Here is a 17,259-nt window from a genome sequence, read left to right on the forward strand (position 1 = left end):
TACGGTGCGAAATATATGGTCTGCTTGTATGCATCGTTATATTGTGTGTGTAGATAGCTAACTCGCGGTGTCTTTACAATTAACAGTAGGGAATAATTTCACATCGTGAATGGAGTTAGTGAACATGAAATCTGTTCTACTGGTGGGGATGGTAAGTAAACTTTTATTTATGTAGTACTTTTAGTTAACAAACGAAATTATAATATCATATGTATATATTTAGGTATGTTTAGAAGTACTTTCATTTTCACGGATAACTGGCCACGCGATTTTCACTATTAGCAAGAAGGCATATGTTTACAAATAAGATCCACGTGTGTTTTGTGGTAAAAGAGGCCTAAAAGTTTTCCGGCATTCTTTTTTGTGCGTTCCCGTCATTTAAATGAAATGAAACATTTGGAATGTCGAGCCATTGTAAGGGAAGTTTTCTAATTTAGAAAGAAACATATTCAAGGAGATCACCTTATATAAAATTTAATAACTTTCATTTTTCTCGAAAGTTTCTACTGAAGCGAGGGCCTGTTGACATTACTGTAGGTCTGTGTTTTTTCTTCTGATATTCTGGCTTTAATTCATCCACGCTTATAAGACGTATGACAAAATACACCAAGATTGAAAAAAAAGTTTAATGTTTTGGGGAAATATTGTTCTTTATCCCTCAAAATGTTAAATTTCTCTTTTATCATTAACGCGAGAGAATTATGGAGATACTTTTCAATGCCTTTATGATATACAACTGAACGAAACGGCTTCTTAACTATTTCTTTCCAATAGATCTTTCCGCTGTTCAGAATATACGAATGAAGGCCTTAAACTTGAATTACCTTCTAAACATATTTACATATATTTTATGTCATCAATACGTTTCAAATGTAGTAGATGTTTGCATATTTTATGCCTCGATATTTCGATAAGACAAAATATAATTTCGATAAGACAAAATATAATTCACAAATAATCAAACAGGAATCTTAAACAGTTACACACTTTAATGATTTATCTTTGTAAGTACAGATTATGAAGATCTAATTAATTTTAATTTGCCCAATAGCTATCACGATATAAGTTCAAATTCATACATGTACGTACTTAATTTATTTACAAAGTTATTTTATTTCGTACATCGATTATTCTAAATGGTATCAGACTTGAACCAAGGACTTTTAAATCCTTGCCTGAACAGTGCAGTCCGCTTTTCATTCTTTATTTTTGCCTTTTATTTGTATCTAATCTTGAAAACTGAAATACAGGTTGAAAAACACGGAGCGCAAAAAATCGTTGCGATTGTCTGACTTTTCGTATAGTGTCATAATTACCATTTGTCGTGATTTGTCCAAGATTGAATTAAGATATCACGAAAAAAGATTTCTATTGAATCAAAGGACGATCCTTTGAAGTCTACCTTAATCTAATAAGATCAATCTTAATTGTAGAAGCGGTAGCCTTTTATATATAGCTATCCGATGCCTCCGGACAGATGGTCAGTCTTGACCACTTGACCAGCCCCTTCACAACTCTGTCCATGTATATCTATTATTTATAACAGGGGCCTAGAGGCTAAAAATCACACCTAATTAAACCATGTTCAACTTGATGTTTATGGGGTTCGTCAGGGCACTGTTGTCGGCCCGCCACCTTTAGGGAAAACGGTTGACCTTAGATTCTACATTTTATAGTCTATAGTAAAGGGGTAAAAAGGCCGTTTATGGGTCGGATACAGCCTGTAAATTGGTAGTTTCGTACATTTATATGTCTGAATATCAGACAGGATCTTTTTAGTGACCGAATGGTTGAAACAGTCTCTCGATAGTGATTATAGTGTCTCGTTTGCAATGCTGACAACATAACACGAATCTCTAAATCAGGAGGAAATAAAAATTGTCTGTTTAAACAAGATCTAACATCTCGGAATATGTTGTAATTGTTTCTCATTCTCAATCCTGATATTGTTCCGTAAACTATACATAAAAGTCTCGGTATTGTTGAAACAGAACTGTCGATACTGCTAGTGTCTCGCAAGTCACATCATATCGATTTCTCGTAATTTTGAGACAGTCTCTCGATTATGACAAGGTGTCTCGCAAGTCACACCATATCGATGTCTCTTAATGTTGAAACAGACTCTTGATAGTGATTAGTGTATCGTAAGAACGATTTATCGTCTCGTAATATGGAAACAGTCTCTAATAGTACTGACAGTGTCTTTTAAGACATGTCTCGTAATATTGGAATTGTCTCTCGATACTTATCATGTCTAGCAAGTCAAGTCATTTAGATGTCACGTGATGTTAGAACAATCTCTCTGTGATAATGTCTCGTAAGTGATATTTACATATCGTTATGTTGTAGCCGTTTCTTGATACTGACGATGTTTCGTTAGCAAGAACCTTGGTCTCGGAATATTGCAACAACCCCTTATTACTGATCATTTCTTACTGACCAGACTTATAGTTTCGTAACGCTGACTCTCTTTAGCAACTAGAAGTATATAAGCTTCCAGTTTCCCGTAGATGTCTAAAATTATATTGCCAACATTGAACTTGCTGAGTAGCCGATTGCTTGCGTGAGAAACAAACTATGATCTATCAATTCAATTCAATTCATTTCATTCACTCCAGACACACGATCTGTGTGTAACAGGAGGTAACAATGATGCCGATTTCATGTAATTAAAAACAAACGAGTTCCGACGTACTGCTAGAAGTGACTGTTTGTTGATTTAACGAAATACTGTCAGAAATAATATCACGATCGGCCTATCACAGAATGCGATGGTATTTTCAGAGATCACCAAACTTTTTCTTCTGTCTCTTCTGCAAACTACAGTGTACAGAGAAACATATTTACGATATTAAACAAATGTAATATACAAGGAGGGCACATTATTTATCTTTTTGAAACATAATGAAATGTTATATTCGAATGGTCATATCTTCTCACCGCTTCTTTTTCTTTTGCGAAATTTTAACCGTCGAAAATTTCATAACGACTATACAATCAAGTAAATTAAACATTATGAAATTAATTATTTTTTAAATCCTATCTTTCAATTGAATTTTCCGTCCTTACACAAACAAACAAACAAGAAATTTTCGGGTTTTTTTCTGTTACTTCCGGTTTCAAGTTTTACAAAACTCCCTACGTCTCTATATGATCTTAAATTTCGAATTTCTTAAAATCTAATTAAACAACTTTGATTTTTTTGCTTCAAATTTTTAAGTAATAATAAAATGTCTTTAAAGTCTAAATGTGGTTTAAAATATTTCTATTTTACCAATAATTACAATCAAAATACCGATGTAAAATGCATGAATTGGTAAGAAAATTAAGACTTCAGTCGATCGCTGTTTAAGAAAAAAGTCGATTGTGCTAGGCGCCTTTTTACGACTGGTTTCTCGCTTTCTGTAGAAAATATGTGAATTGTTCATCCTCTGTGGAGAGTTACCACTCCACTTAAGTGTTCATGTGCGAACAACATCTTCAGATACTGGCACTATATTGTGTGGGTATATTTACTTCACACTTAATCAGATGGTATGAAGACCGTACGGGAACCGCTTTGGGAATAACCCGTCAAACTTACCCCCAAAAACTGCAACAAATAATGGATTTAAACGAAAGCCTCGCTGGCGCTATCTGAATTACATCGCGTTTTTTCCAGCGAAGGTGGGCTCGCGCCGATGTAAATTTCATCAGTAATAACGCTTAATTACGTTGTCCGCCAGCATCGCAATACGTACTCATTGATGCGTATCGACGGTTTCTACTTCAAAAGACTTAGCGATATAGATGTTTTTTCTTGCTATAGTCTATTTCTTCATTTGACGGGTGGGACATACCGACGTCAAATCGTGTTATAGTCTGTTTCATCTTTTTCGGATGGGACATACCGACGTCAAATTATGTTATAGTCCGATAGCTTTTATGATATCAGCCAAGTTCTTCTATTCAAATAACGAATTTCTTTCGTCGTTTACGGTTCCACCTCGTGAAGTTTTACGACACTAATTTGAATATGCCTTTCAATTTTGACGAATTTTGCCAAAATTAACTTAAAGCTATTTATTATTTATTTGTTCAGTAAATATTGCGTTCGGAATAATTCCACCATCTGATTAACTTACTTTGTAAAGATCGGAGCACAAGATACTCTTTTGCATTGCACGAGACCTGTCTGAATACGCTACTTGTTGTAGTAGGATTCAATTAGCCTGTTCGCATTGATTTCCGAATATTTAAACTTGTGATATTTCCCCAGGGTACTGGACGCCGATCTTTCTGATTGTTGTAATATTGATATGAATATGTCGAAACCCCATAAGACTGCGGTACGTGTTCCACAAGAATGTTATTTTGTTGTCATGGATAACCCCGTGGAAAAGGCAAACGTGGCGAATTACATTTTCATTTGTTGAGTTGTCACCCTTGATTACAGACTCGCCGAATAGTGGCGCCACAATCAATATAGGAAACGAGACTTCAATTTTAACAAGGCATGTATTGAAATTGTATTTTCAATAGTTTTTAATCTTTTGATCAAAATTTCTCATTTCAATATCGCTAAAGATATTTCGGTGTCAAAATTATTTTGTGTTTTGTTCGCTGATAATTGATTGATTGGTAAAGCTAAAACTAATTGCATCGTGCGTTTGTGCGCACTATGATATTTAACAGCAAAGCATTGATAACTTTAATTGTAATATATCTAAACCTATTCTTTGATCTTTAATTAGTTAAACAGCATTATACAACTGTCACCTAAAAGAATCAGAGGTTTAATAACTGTTTTAAACATATATTTAGACCTATTCTATTGGTCATACACAACCTTCAAATGTTTTTCGGTTATTAGCCCTACGGGTTCCGGGACCATGAAACGGACTTTAATTTATATTCCAATTAAATAAGGCGTCACGTTTTGTAAAGTCATCTTTGATTATCTTAGTGACAGGAAGGATCCTGATGTACCTCCGAGTTTTTTCTCCTCGACCTAATACAAGTCTAAGACATTATGGCAGAGAGATTCCTGTTGTATCTCCGAGTGTCCTTTGACCCTAATACCAGTTTAAGACATTATGGCAGAGATTCCGGATGTATCTCCGACTTTGCTTTGTCCGTAATACCAGTCTTAGACATTCGACAGAGATTACTATTGTATCTCCGAGTGTCCTTTGTCCCTAATACCAGTTTAAGACATTGTAACAGAGATTCCTGTTGTATCTCCGACTTTCCTTTTTCCCTAATACCAGTTTTAGATATTCTGACAGAGATTCCTGTTATATCTCCGACTTTCCTTTGTCCTTAATACCAGTTTAAGACATTCTGACAGAGATTCCTGTTGTATCTCCGACTTTCCTTTTTCCCTAATACCAGTTTTAGACATTATAACAGAGATTCCTATTGTATCTCCGACTTTCTTTGTCCCTAATACCAGTCTAAGACATTCTGACAGAGATTCCTGTTGTATCTCCGAGTGTCCTTTGACCCTAATACCAGTTTAAGACATTATGGCAGAGAGATTCCTGTTGTATCTCCGAGTGTCCTTTGACCCTAATACCAGTTTAAGACATTATAACAGAGATTCCGGATGTATTTCCGACTTTCCTTTGTCCCTAATACCAGTTTTAGACATTCTGACAGAGATTCCTGTTGTATCTCCGACTTTCCTTTTTCCCTAATACCAGTTTTAGATATTCTGACAGAGATTCCTGTTATATCTCCGACTTTCCTTTGTCCTTAATACCAGTTTAAGACATTCTGACAGAGATTCCTGTTGTATCTTCGACTTTCCTTTTTCCCTAATACCAGTTTTAGACATTATAACAGAGATTCCTGTTGTATCTCCGACTTTCTTTGTCCCTAATACCAGTCTAAGACATTCTGACAGAGATTCCTGTTGTATCTCCGAGTGTCCTTTGACCCTAATACCAGTTTAAGACATTATGGCAGAGAGATTCCTGTTGTATCTCCGAGCGTCCTTTGACCCTAATACCAGTTTAAGACATTATAACAGAGATTCCGGATGTATCTCCGAGTTTCCTTTGTCCGTAATACCAGTCTAAGACATTATGGCAGAGAGATTCCTGTTGTATCTCCGAGTGTCCTTTGACCCTAATACCAGTTTAAGACATTATAACAGAGATTCCTGTTGTATCTCCGAGTTTCCTTTGTACCTAATACCAGTCTAAGACATTATGACAGTGATGTTTCTATTAGGCTTGTTAACACACAGATTAATTGATGTTTGTTTTAACACTACAATACATATGTTATAATCTGAAAATAGTGTCGTGTTCCGAAGATACCCGGGCTATCACAAACACAGGGGTCTGAGAATTGGTTACAGTTTATATGATTATAGATCCACCAGAGTGCCCATAGACCATTTTTGACGTTTTAGGTGTCTAGATAAAAGATAAATAAAAATCCTCTTTGTAGAATATGATTGTAACCGATTTTTTATCTACACCCCTAAAACGTATAAAAATGGTCTTAGGTCACTCTGGTCGGCCCATGATTATATAAACTGTAACTAACTATCAGATCCGTGTGTCTGGTGGGTCAATAATTATATAAAGTGTAACTAATTCTCAGATCCCTGTGATCACAAAAAGCGTTGTTCATCTAAATGGTGTACTCCTGTCGATATTTATATTTTTAATTGGAAATATGAAATTTTGTGTTCTGCATCAAATTTTACCATTTCCACCGACAGCCTTTACCTCGATCCGCTCACAGCTGTTCACGTAGCGTTACACGAAATCGATGCAACACATGTCGATTTCAGCTTCTTCTCTTCAAACTTTCGCCGTCATTAAAGGGCAAAGATGAAATGAAATGAAATAATGCCCTATCATCGACGATAGCAGATCAATCACAAACTCATTTTTGTATTATTTCATACAATCGTGTTGTATTAAGTCTGTGAACTTAGATTGTAAAGATCGCCTGCGCTCACAGAGGAGTGTCTAAGTGTTCGCTCGGTCGGAAAATGGGGAGGGGAAAATATCTCATTTTGAAATATATTTACATTGGCATTTCATAAAATGAAAGTTTCATTCAATGGGGTCTTATAACTAAATACCTAGAAAAATCCAAGTGCTTTACATTTCAATGAATCTAAACATTTTCATTGAAAATTTATTTACAAAAATATATGTTACAAACTGGTCCATGAGGCTGAAAGTTAACCATACTTTCAAAGAAATTAACTTGACATATGTAAACAAATTGTCGGTTGTTGCTGAAATGTTAGCTTGAATATAAGAAAATATCCAATGGTCACTAGGATAGGTACAAAAACATTACTGGGTTGGAATATCTTTTCTTCTCCAGATTTTATAATATTCAGGAAAATGATAATGAATACATACATGATTAAGAATTAACATTGATTTCAAATTAGGCATAAATTCAATATTATCCGATTAAAAGTTGAGCGCATTCTACTGCATATATGAAATCATAAACATTTATTAAATATGTTTCTGGTAAAATGTGACAAATTTCAGATCATTGTGATAAAATCAAACCTGTGTTGATTCAGAGAAAATGTGATTCACTGGTTGTCACGAAAAATTATAGGAAATGTACATTTTATCTATTGAGTGTAATTTGTAATCGTGAAACTGATCTGTCTGGAAATAGACTAGGGTTGAGAGCCAACATTGTTTTAACTTATCGAATTGGTTAATCGACTATTCATCTCAATCTATAGATCGTAGTAGCACAGGCGTTTGATTCTATAGATATTTTTCTCTCTATACATGTATATATATATATGTAATGCTGTGTCAAATATAGAGAAAAATCTTAATAGAGCCAAACGCCTGTGATCGTAGTAGTAGTCAGTTTTATCATACTATAAGACAAATCATTACCTGCTTGACAACTAAAAAAACAATTTCCGAATAAGTACATGTATGTCGTCTTATCATTAGGGATTTGACACATTCTAATATAATAAGGTTCATTGAAGTTAAGCTGGTTGAAAGACAGGACTGGAAATGTGCGTCATATCCCTGTGTCAAAAACCTTAGGATATTTTACAAAATAAATCCCAATTTCGCATATAGATTCAAATTTTAAAATGGAACTAAACTAGATATCAAAACAAATCCTAATTTCTGATATCAATTTTATATTAAAATGGGACTAAACGAAAATTCAGAAGCCAAACCTAGATATCTCGATATCAAATTATTTTATACAAAGTTGTTTGTGCCAGGCACTAGATCGAAGGGTCGATGGCATCCAGTTCGAGATCAAAGTGAATTCATACATGAATTTTCTTTTGTAATTTCAGCCACAGTTCATTATCGCATGCATATTGACTTCAAACAAATACTGAATAATTAAATAGGTTTGTCACAGAGGTGTGAAGTTACGTCTCAACGCATTCATAGCTATGCGCATGTGCGGTGTACCACACAGGGGCTCGGGAATTGGTTATACTTTATGTTTAACCTTTCACAACTGAACATGCATTTAAACTCTTTCTAAAACTAAAACTGTTAGAGTCCATTATATAATTTCAAGGATGAATAAGTTAAATATGGGCATTAGGAAACAATATACGGTAAAAACCTGTTCTAGCGATCACCTCTGTATAAAGACCACCTGCTTCATCATTTATCATCATCATCATCATCATCATCATCATCATCATCATCATCATCATCATCATTATCATCATCATCTCATCATCATCATTCATCATCATCATCATATATCATCAGTATAAAGTTTAATTGTACACGGTCAAAAAAAAAAAAAAAAAAAAATATGCGATGTATCTTTAAATGGACAAACATACAGAAATATATTTGTATTTAGAGACTAGATGTATATGTATCTAGGTAGTTTTTATATTATTTGCGATGTCTGCCAGCGTTGATGTATTATCTATGAATGCTCTCTAGATCTCGTTTCCATTTGTCCCACATCGTGTCCAGCCAACCTTAACATGTATTTATTATTTTATAATTGTCTAATAACACTCCGCTCCGTCATTAAACTACAAATCTACCTGTTTTTTTCCCTTTGATGTTCCCTATAAAGGTAGGCATACCTTGAAGGTGTGTAGCCGGGTCTCGGAACAAGTAGAATCTCACCTGTGTGTGATCGACCTCGTCTAACCCTGGGCTTTACAGATACTAAGGCCATTATCTCTTTACAAATGACTGAACGAACATCATAATTTGTTAAAATATATAAAATCTGTTTCCATATGGCGGGAGTGTAATACGTTTATGCGTGGCCACAGGCCCAGGTTGTATCTGTGGTGTGTCCCGGTTCGCTCCGGACTAGCGAGTTTACGACCATTTTATAGAGCGTTAGATTTATAGGACACATGGCCATTTGGGTTAAATAATGTCACAAATTGATGTCTTATGCTATAACTACGTTGGTCAGCTGTGCCGAAGGTTCCGGATTTTGCGTCCGACAGCTGTTTTCTTTTTATAGATGCTGTTCTTTTGTTAGATTAACGTTCAATTAACAGCCAGGGTCATTTAAGGACGACCACCAATGAGTGCAATGCGTTGCGGCGTATGGATGTCTGTATGTTTTGGGAGGCTGCGGTATATTTTTGTCGTGTCTTAGGTGAACTCTTGACCTTTTTATAGTGCTATCTTACTGCAGCATACCGACAAGAAGACGCCAACTTGAATTTCCTTTCTCATCCAGCTAGCTACAGAAGCTATACCTGTAATGATATTGCATTGTATGACTCAACGTGTGCTAATTATGCCGAAATTAAATCAAATTATTGCCATGACATCGGATTTGCACGCCCATTAGACACTGTCTGTTCTTCTTTTGACTCAAATGATATTTCATAATTTTTGATTTTAAAGGCCCATTATCTTTCCGGAGCAAAATATAAAGGTTTCTTAAAAACATTAATAATATCAGAAAATGCGTACCGATGATCTTAAATAAGGTTACGACACCAAACATATGCAAGATTTCCTGTGTAATATATGAAAACAGGGGAGAGTCAATTCGCTGTTTTGCCGTCTGGCGCAGTGATAGTCAACTACCGCCCGTTATTTAGGACGACGGCGGGAAACATAATACGACCCGCGTTATGAAAATAAACATTTTATTTATTTTAATCAAATCGTTCAGAAGGTGATTATAAATGTAGTATTAACGATAAGTTAATAATTTTTGCGACTCTACAAAGTTATCGATCTTGTTTTACATTCCCATTTTAAAAATTAAAAGCCGTTTCGGAAAGGTAGTGGGCCTTAAACTAGCAAATAAAAATATCGTTGTAAGTACAATGCGACCGGATGTGCTGTTTTGTGTATTTTGCAGTTTGCATCAGCGATAACACTATAAAATGAGCCCCACTATCACAAAAAGACACAACACGAACATTCCACAGTCTCCCAAAAGACACGACTCCACTACACGCATCACCGTCTAGACAGGAAATATCGCACTTCAATTAGTACAGCTTCTAACTATTTAGTTAACAAACCAACAGCTTCTAACTATTTAATTAACAAACCAACACAGATATATTAGGCAAATAGTTGAATTCCATAACAACTATGAAATCCCATGCACCTTACGTATGTATTAATAAAAAATGTACTTTAAACCAATTAGAACGTCCCATTACTTTTAATTAAATTGTCAGAAGTACGGCAGAATTTTTGAACGCCTTTTAAAATCTGTCAACATGATATGCATTTATATTATATACAAGTATTGGACGTTGTGAATATTTTTCTATGGTAATTGTTTTGCCGCATATATTAATAGTCGAGGTGTTTAAATTCAATACCCGCCAGACCCCTATGTCAAGCAATAAATCATATTTGAAGACTTCAAAACGAATTGATCCATTTTCAATGAATATGCTGATACAAATTTAGATTAACTGTTAAAGTTTGTACATACAAGTGTAGAATCGTTTAACTAATTTTGAATGTAACAGTACATTATATAATTGACATACGAAGTTTATTAAAATTCCTGAAAATGAATGACATGACAGTTGAAATTTCGCTATTTTGCACTCTAGAAAAGTAGGATCCTGATAAACTTTTGTGAATATTAAATTCCTATGCACTTTTTACTACTCTCTCCCAAAAGCCTTGTGTGTACGAACTTGCTATTCCCTCTCTCTCCAAGTCCATGTGTGCACTAAATTACTATTCTCTATATGCGCAAGTTCTTTGTGTACTATCTGCTATTCTATATATTACCAAGTCTCTGTTCGTACAATCTTTGATTCTCTATATCTCCAAGACCCTGTTTGCACTATTTACTTCTCTCTATATTCTCAAGAAGTCCCTATGTGCACTATTTACAGTTCTTTATATCCCAAACTTGGGGCCAAGGCCCTGTGTGCATTATCTATTATTCTCTTCATTTCCATGACCCTGTCTTCATTCTTTATATCCCCAAGGTCCTGTGGTGTGCACTATCTACTGTTCTCAATATCATCAAGGTCCTGTGTGCACTATCTACTATTCTCTACATCATCAAGGTCCTGTGTGCACTATCTACTATTCTCTATATCATCAAGGTCCTGTGTGCACTATCTACTATTCTCTATATCCCCAAGGTCCTGTGTGCACTATCTACTATTCTCTATATCCCCAAAGTCCTGTGGTGTGCACTATCTACTATTCTCTATATCATCAAGGTCCTGTGTGCACTAACTACTATTCTCTATATCATTAAGGTCCTGTGTGCACTATCTACTATTCTCTATATCCTCAAGGTCCTGTGTGCACTATCTACTATTCTCTATATCCCCAAGGTCCTGTGGTGTGCACTATCTACTATTCTCTATATCATCAAGGTCCTGTGTGCACTATCTACTATTCTCTATATCATCAAGGTCCTGTGTGCACTATCTACTATTCTCTATATCATCAAGGTCCTGTGTGCACTATCTACTATTCTCTATATCATCAAGGTCCTGTGTGCACTAATCTACTATTCTCTATATCCCCAAGTCTGTGTGTGCACTATCTACTATTCTCTATATCCCAAGGTCCTGTGTGCACTATCTACTATTCTCTATATCCCCAAGGTCCTGTGTGCACTATCTACTATTCTCTATATCCCCAAGGTCCTGTGTGCACTATCTACTATTCTCTATATCCCCAAGGTCCTGTGTGCACTATCTACTATTCTCTATATCATCAAGGTCCTGTGTGCACTATCTACTATTCTCTATATCATCAAGGTCCTGTGTGCACTATCTACTATTCTCTATATCCCCAAGGTCCTGTGTGCACTATCTACTATTCTCTATATCCCCAAGGTCCTGTGGTATGCACTATCTACTATTCTCTATATCCCCTAGGTCCTGTATGCAATGTTTGCTTTTCTCTTATCCCCAAGGCCTGTGTGTAACTATCTACTATCCTTGTGTCATTATTTATTTTCTCTTATCCCAAGGTCCTGTGCACACTATCTACTATTCTCTATATCCCAAGGTCCTGTGTGTACATTCTACTATTCTCTATATCATAAGGTCCTGTGTACTTTCTACTATTCTCTATATCCCAAGGTCCTGTGTGCACTATTAATTTTTTCTCTATATCCCAAGGTCCTGTGTGCACTATTACTATTCTCATATCTCAAGGCCTGTTGCACTTTTCTTTTCTCTTATCCCAAGGCCTGTGTACACTATTACTTCCTCTGTACATTACTACTATTTCTTTCTTATTCCAAGGCCCTGTGTGCACTATTTACTTTTCTTATATCTCAGGCCCTGTGTACATTTCACTACTCTACTCCCATACCCTGTTTATCTCTTATCCCAAGGCACTGTGTGCACTATTTTTTTTCTTCTCTATCCAGGGCCTGTTGCACTATTTCTTTTCTCTCTATCTATTTACTTTTCTCTCTACCCCAGGGCCCTGTGTGCACTTTTTACTTTTCTCTCTACCCCAGGGCCTGTGTGTACTATTTACTTTTCTCTCTACCCCAGGGCTCTGTGTGCACTATTTACTTTTCTCTCTACCCCAGGGCCCTGTGTGCACTATTTACTTTTCTCTCTACCCCAGGGCACTGTGTGCACTATTTACTTTTCTCTCTATCCCAGGGCCCTGTGTGCACTATTTACTTTTCTCTCTACCCCAGGGCCCTGTGTGCACTATTTACTTTTCTCTCTACCGCCTGTGTGCACTATTTACTTTTCTCTCTCCAGCCAGGGCCCTGTGTGTACTATTTACTTTTCTCTCTACCCCAGGGCCCTGTGTGCACTATTTACTTTTCTCTCTACCCCAGGGCCCTGTGTGCACTATTTACTTTTCTCTCTACCCCAGGGCCCTGTGTGCACTATTTACTTTTCTCTCTACCCCAGGACCCTGTGTGCACTATTTACTTTTCTCTCTACCCCAGGGCCCTGTGTGCACTATTTACTTTTCTCTCTACCCCAGGGCCCTGGGTGCACTATTTACTTTTCTCTCTACCCCAGGGCCCTGTGTGCACTATTTACTTTTCTCTCTACCCCAGGGCCCTGTGTGCACTATTTACTTTTCTCTCTACCCCAGGGCCCTGTGTGCACTATTTACTTTTCTCTCTACCCCAGGGCCCTGTGTGCACTATTTACTTTTCTCTCTACCCCAGGGCCCTGTGTGCACTATTTACTTTTCTCTCTACCCCAGGGCCCTGTGTGCACTATTTACTTTTCTCTCTACCCAGGGCCCTGTGTGCACTATTTACTTTTCTCTCTACCCCAGGCCCTGTGTGCACTATTTACTTTTCTCTCTACCCAGGGCCCTGTGTGCACTATTTACTTTTCTCTCTACCCCAGGCCCTGTGTGCACTATTTACTTTTCTCTCTATCCCAGGGCCCTGTGTGCACTATTTACTTTTCTCTCTATCCCAGGGCCCTGTGTGCACTATTTACTTTTCTCTCTACCCCAGGACCCTGTGTGCACTATTTACTTTTCTCTCTACCCAGGCCGTGTGCATATTATTTCTCCTTATCCAGGCTGTGCACTATTTACTTTTCTCTCTACCCAGGCCTGTGTGCACTATTTACTTTTCTCTCTACCCAGGGCCCTGTGTGCACTATTTACTTTTCTCTCTATCCCAGGGCCCTGTGTGCACTATTTACTTTTCTCTCTCCCCAGAGCCCTGTCTATTATTTCTCTTACCAGGGCCTGTGTGCACTATTTACTTTTCTCTCTATCCCAGGGCCCTGTGTGCACTATTTACTTTTCTCTCTATCCCAGGGCCCTGTGTGCACTATTTACTTTTCTCTCTATCCCAGGGCCCTGTGTGCACTATTTACTTTTCTCTCTATCCCAGGGACCTGTGTGCACTATTTAATTTTCTCTCTACCCCAGGGACCTGGGTGCACTGTTTACTTTTCTCTCTACCCCAGGACCCTGTGTGCACTATTTACTTTTCTCTCTATCCCAGGAACCTGTGTGCACTATTTACTTTTCTCTCTATCCCAGGGCCCTGTGTGCACTATTTACTTTTCTCTCTATCCCAGGGCCCTGTGTGCACTATTTACTTTTCTCTCTCCCTTACCCAGGGCCCTGTGTGCACTATTTACTTTTCTCTCTCTTACACCCAGGCCTGTGTGCATATTTACTTTTCTCTATCCAGGCCTGTGTGCACATTTACTTTTCTCTCTACCCAGGGCCCTGTGTGCACTATTTACTTTTCTCTCGATCCCAGGGCCCTGTGTGCACTATTTACTTTTCTCTCTATCCCAGGGCCCTGTGTGCACTATTTACATCTCTCTATATCTCCTGTATATGCACCATATACCGCGTTGTCTTCACAAAGCCGCACGTGCGTGTCACTGCGATATTAAGCACAGCGAGATACGGAAGACTGACTCTCATGACCATTTAATAATTAATACGACAGGTTTATCTCCCTTAGACATTCTCTTTGATCGAGCGTTAATGAAATTATCGTAAACTCGGCTTTAGTACTTGCACTGAGGCTAGACGTTCGCACAGGTCCTTTGGGACTGTTTTGTATACTGAAGCTGCCCATGTCAATTAAAGGCAAACGACAGCTGTCGATCGGGCATATACGAAGTATAGTTTAGTGTTTACTAGGGTTTTGTTTGTATATAAATATTTTATAACCAAGCGATACCTTTATTTGTCTTGTTTTAAAGCTATTTAATGACACTCGCGGTGATTTGAGATATACATGCATCTCCCATGTCGAATTTCACGTCCTTTGATAAGCTTAAAGGCCCACTATGTTTCTGATAGAAAGAAAAAAAATGAAGATAATGAGAATCAACTACCGTGCGGTAATTGGGATGACTGTGGGAAATATTAGACAACTGGTTTTATAAAAAAATAACATTTCATTTACCTATTTAAAATTGTTGATCCAAGGAAGTGATGATTAGCGTAGTTACTGTAGTCTTATAACTTATGAAAGTCTACAAAAATATCAAAATTCGTTTTACATTTACTTCGAAAATTAAGACCCGTTTTACAGCAATCGAACCCCTTTTCGTGTGTGATTTATTAAGCGTTTCGTTTTGTTGGCGACCAAAATCCGCGAAAACGAAAATCAATCACCACGAAAAAGTTTAAATCGCAAGAAAAATATTATTCAAATGATTTAACTTTCAAGTATGGTGATCTGCTAAAGTAGTTGTCAGTGAGGTTGCACTATCAGCTCGCGATTATTTCCGTCCTATCGCAAGGAGACCAACACATATTGCAGCTTCCCAACCACACGCATGACCTCACGTGTATGTCGTAAACGTTGGAGATCGTTCTTAAATTTCCCAAACTACTGAACTTTTCAAACCATCATATAAAATTATCAATGACAAAGATTTGATAATTAACTCATCGAGAATGAAAGATATGTCTTTGGTATATTTGTTTAATACATGTGGAAAAAAAACCCCAAAAAACCAATCCACACTATTTCCAAATGAAGATAAAAGAAATCTAATCTATGTCTTTGTTCTTTTCAGATAATTCCCACAGTAATGAGTTTAAATTGCTCAACAGACGAGTTCGAGTCTAATGCCACGGATCTATGCTGCAGAAAATGTGATCCAGGCTTCGGATTGGTTAATCAGTGTACACGTGATAATGCCACGGAATGCTCACCATGTGTTCTTGGGGAAACATTTTCCTTGCCATCTGCGCATGCGCAGAAATGTGTTCCTTGTACTTCCTGTCAGATGAACGAACACGTGGTGACGGAGTGTAATAGGACGCACGACACTGTGTGTGAATGTAATATAGATTTTTATTACAACTTGAGTAAGAAAAGTTGTCAAATATGTGATTCTTGTGCGAAGGGGTTCGGTGCCCTGCGGCCTTGTACCGGAACCCATAATTCTGTGTGTATGCGATGTGGTAACAGAACCTTCTCGGATAAAACAAGTGCAATATCTATATGTAAACCATGTTCTAAATGTGTAGGAAAACAGGTGGAAACGGAAGCGTGCACACCGGAACAGGACACAACATGTACAGGTAAGATTTTACATCAAAAGCATCCAAAACAGGAAGTGACGTTTGGTCATTCCGATCTATCGGAGTTACTCCCCTCTATTCTAAACCTGACATGTAGCCTCGTTCAACCAGACTCTGGTTGGCTCTGCATGATTCGCCAGACAATACGTAGTATCAAGCGTCTGGTTGAACGATACTACAAGGCGGTCAATTTTAAAGTCGTTCAGCGACTAAAAAGCAAAACCCTAAGTTATCTCCCTTCCTTCTGATATTTCAGAGTAACTTCCGTCACTCACTGCTGATACAGTCGCAAAATAAAACCGTGAAATCAAAAAATATCGAATCATTTCGTGTAATTCTGATTCTTGAAAAAGTGTAATTTTCTGTTTTGAAATGAAAATAGCTAAATTAATGTTTGACCCGCAAAATAGCTTGGCTACGCGATCAGAAGCATTAGACGGAAGAGATGGAGACAAAGATGAATTTAAATCAACTTTGTTTATTTAACCGATCTTGCACTTTTGTACGAGTCCTGTCTATCATATCAAAGCTTTGGCGAGCCCGTTTTATTGTTTTGTTCCTTAAATGTTCCGCCGACCTATGGCAGAGAGACACTATAGCTTTGATCAAGGGTTGTTGGCGATCGCTACAACAAGATGTTTGTTCTTCACAACTACACAGTTTTGCCGCGCCTTGCCAACGGTTTCAGAGGCTGTTTGTAATGTCTGACCCGCGATCGTATCTACTTGTAGGCTTTAATAAAAACAAAGTCAGCTTGGCGTTTGTAGCGCATATAGTGTGCCGTTTTGATGAGGGTTCG

At 37.3% G+C, this 17,259-nt stretch overlaps 1 protein-coding gene across 1 annotated transcript in view; it reads left to right on the forward strand.

Annotated features, from left to right (window-relative positions):
- LOC138310602 (tumor necrosis factor receptor superfamily member 16-like) overlaps positions 1-17,259 on the forward strand; it is a 42,863-nt gene continuing 25,604 nt past the window's right edge. The window contains exons 1-2 of the mRNA XM_069251877.1: positions 1-151; positions 15,950-16,460. Coding sequence (XP_069107978.1) covers positions 110-151; positions 15,950-16,460 — 553 coding nt within the window. The 5' untranslated portion in view covers positions 1-109. The remainder of the gene's footprint in view (positions 152-15,949; positions 16,461-17,259) is intronic.

This window comes from Argopecten irradians, chromosome 16 (genome assembly GCF_041381155.1).
Source record: "Argopecten irradians isolate NY chromosome 16, Ai_NY, whole genome shotgun sequence".
NCBI lineage: Eukaryota > Metazoa > Mollusca > Bivalvia > Pectinida > Pectinidae > Argopecten > Argopecten irradians.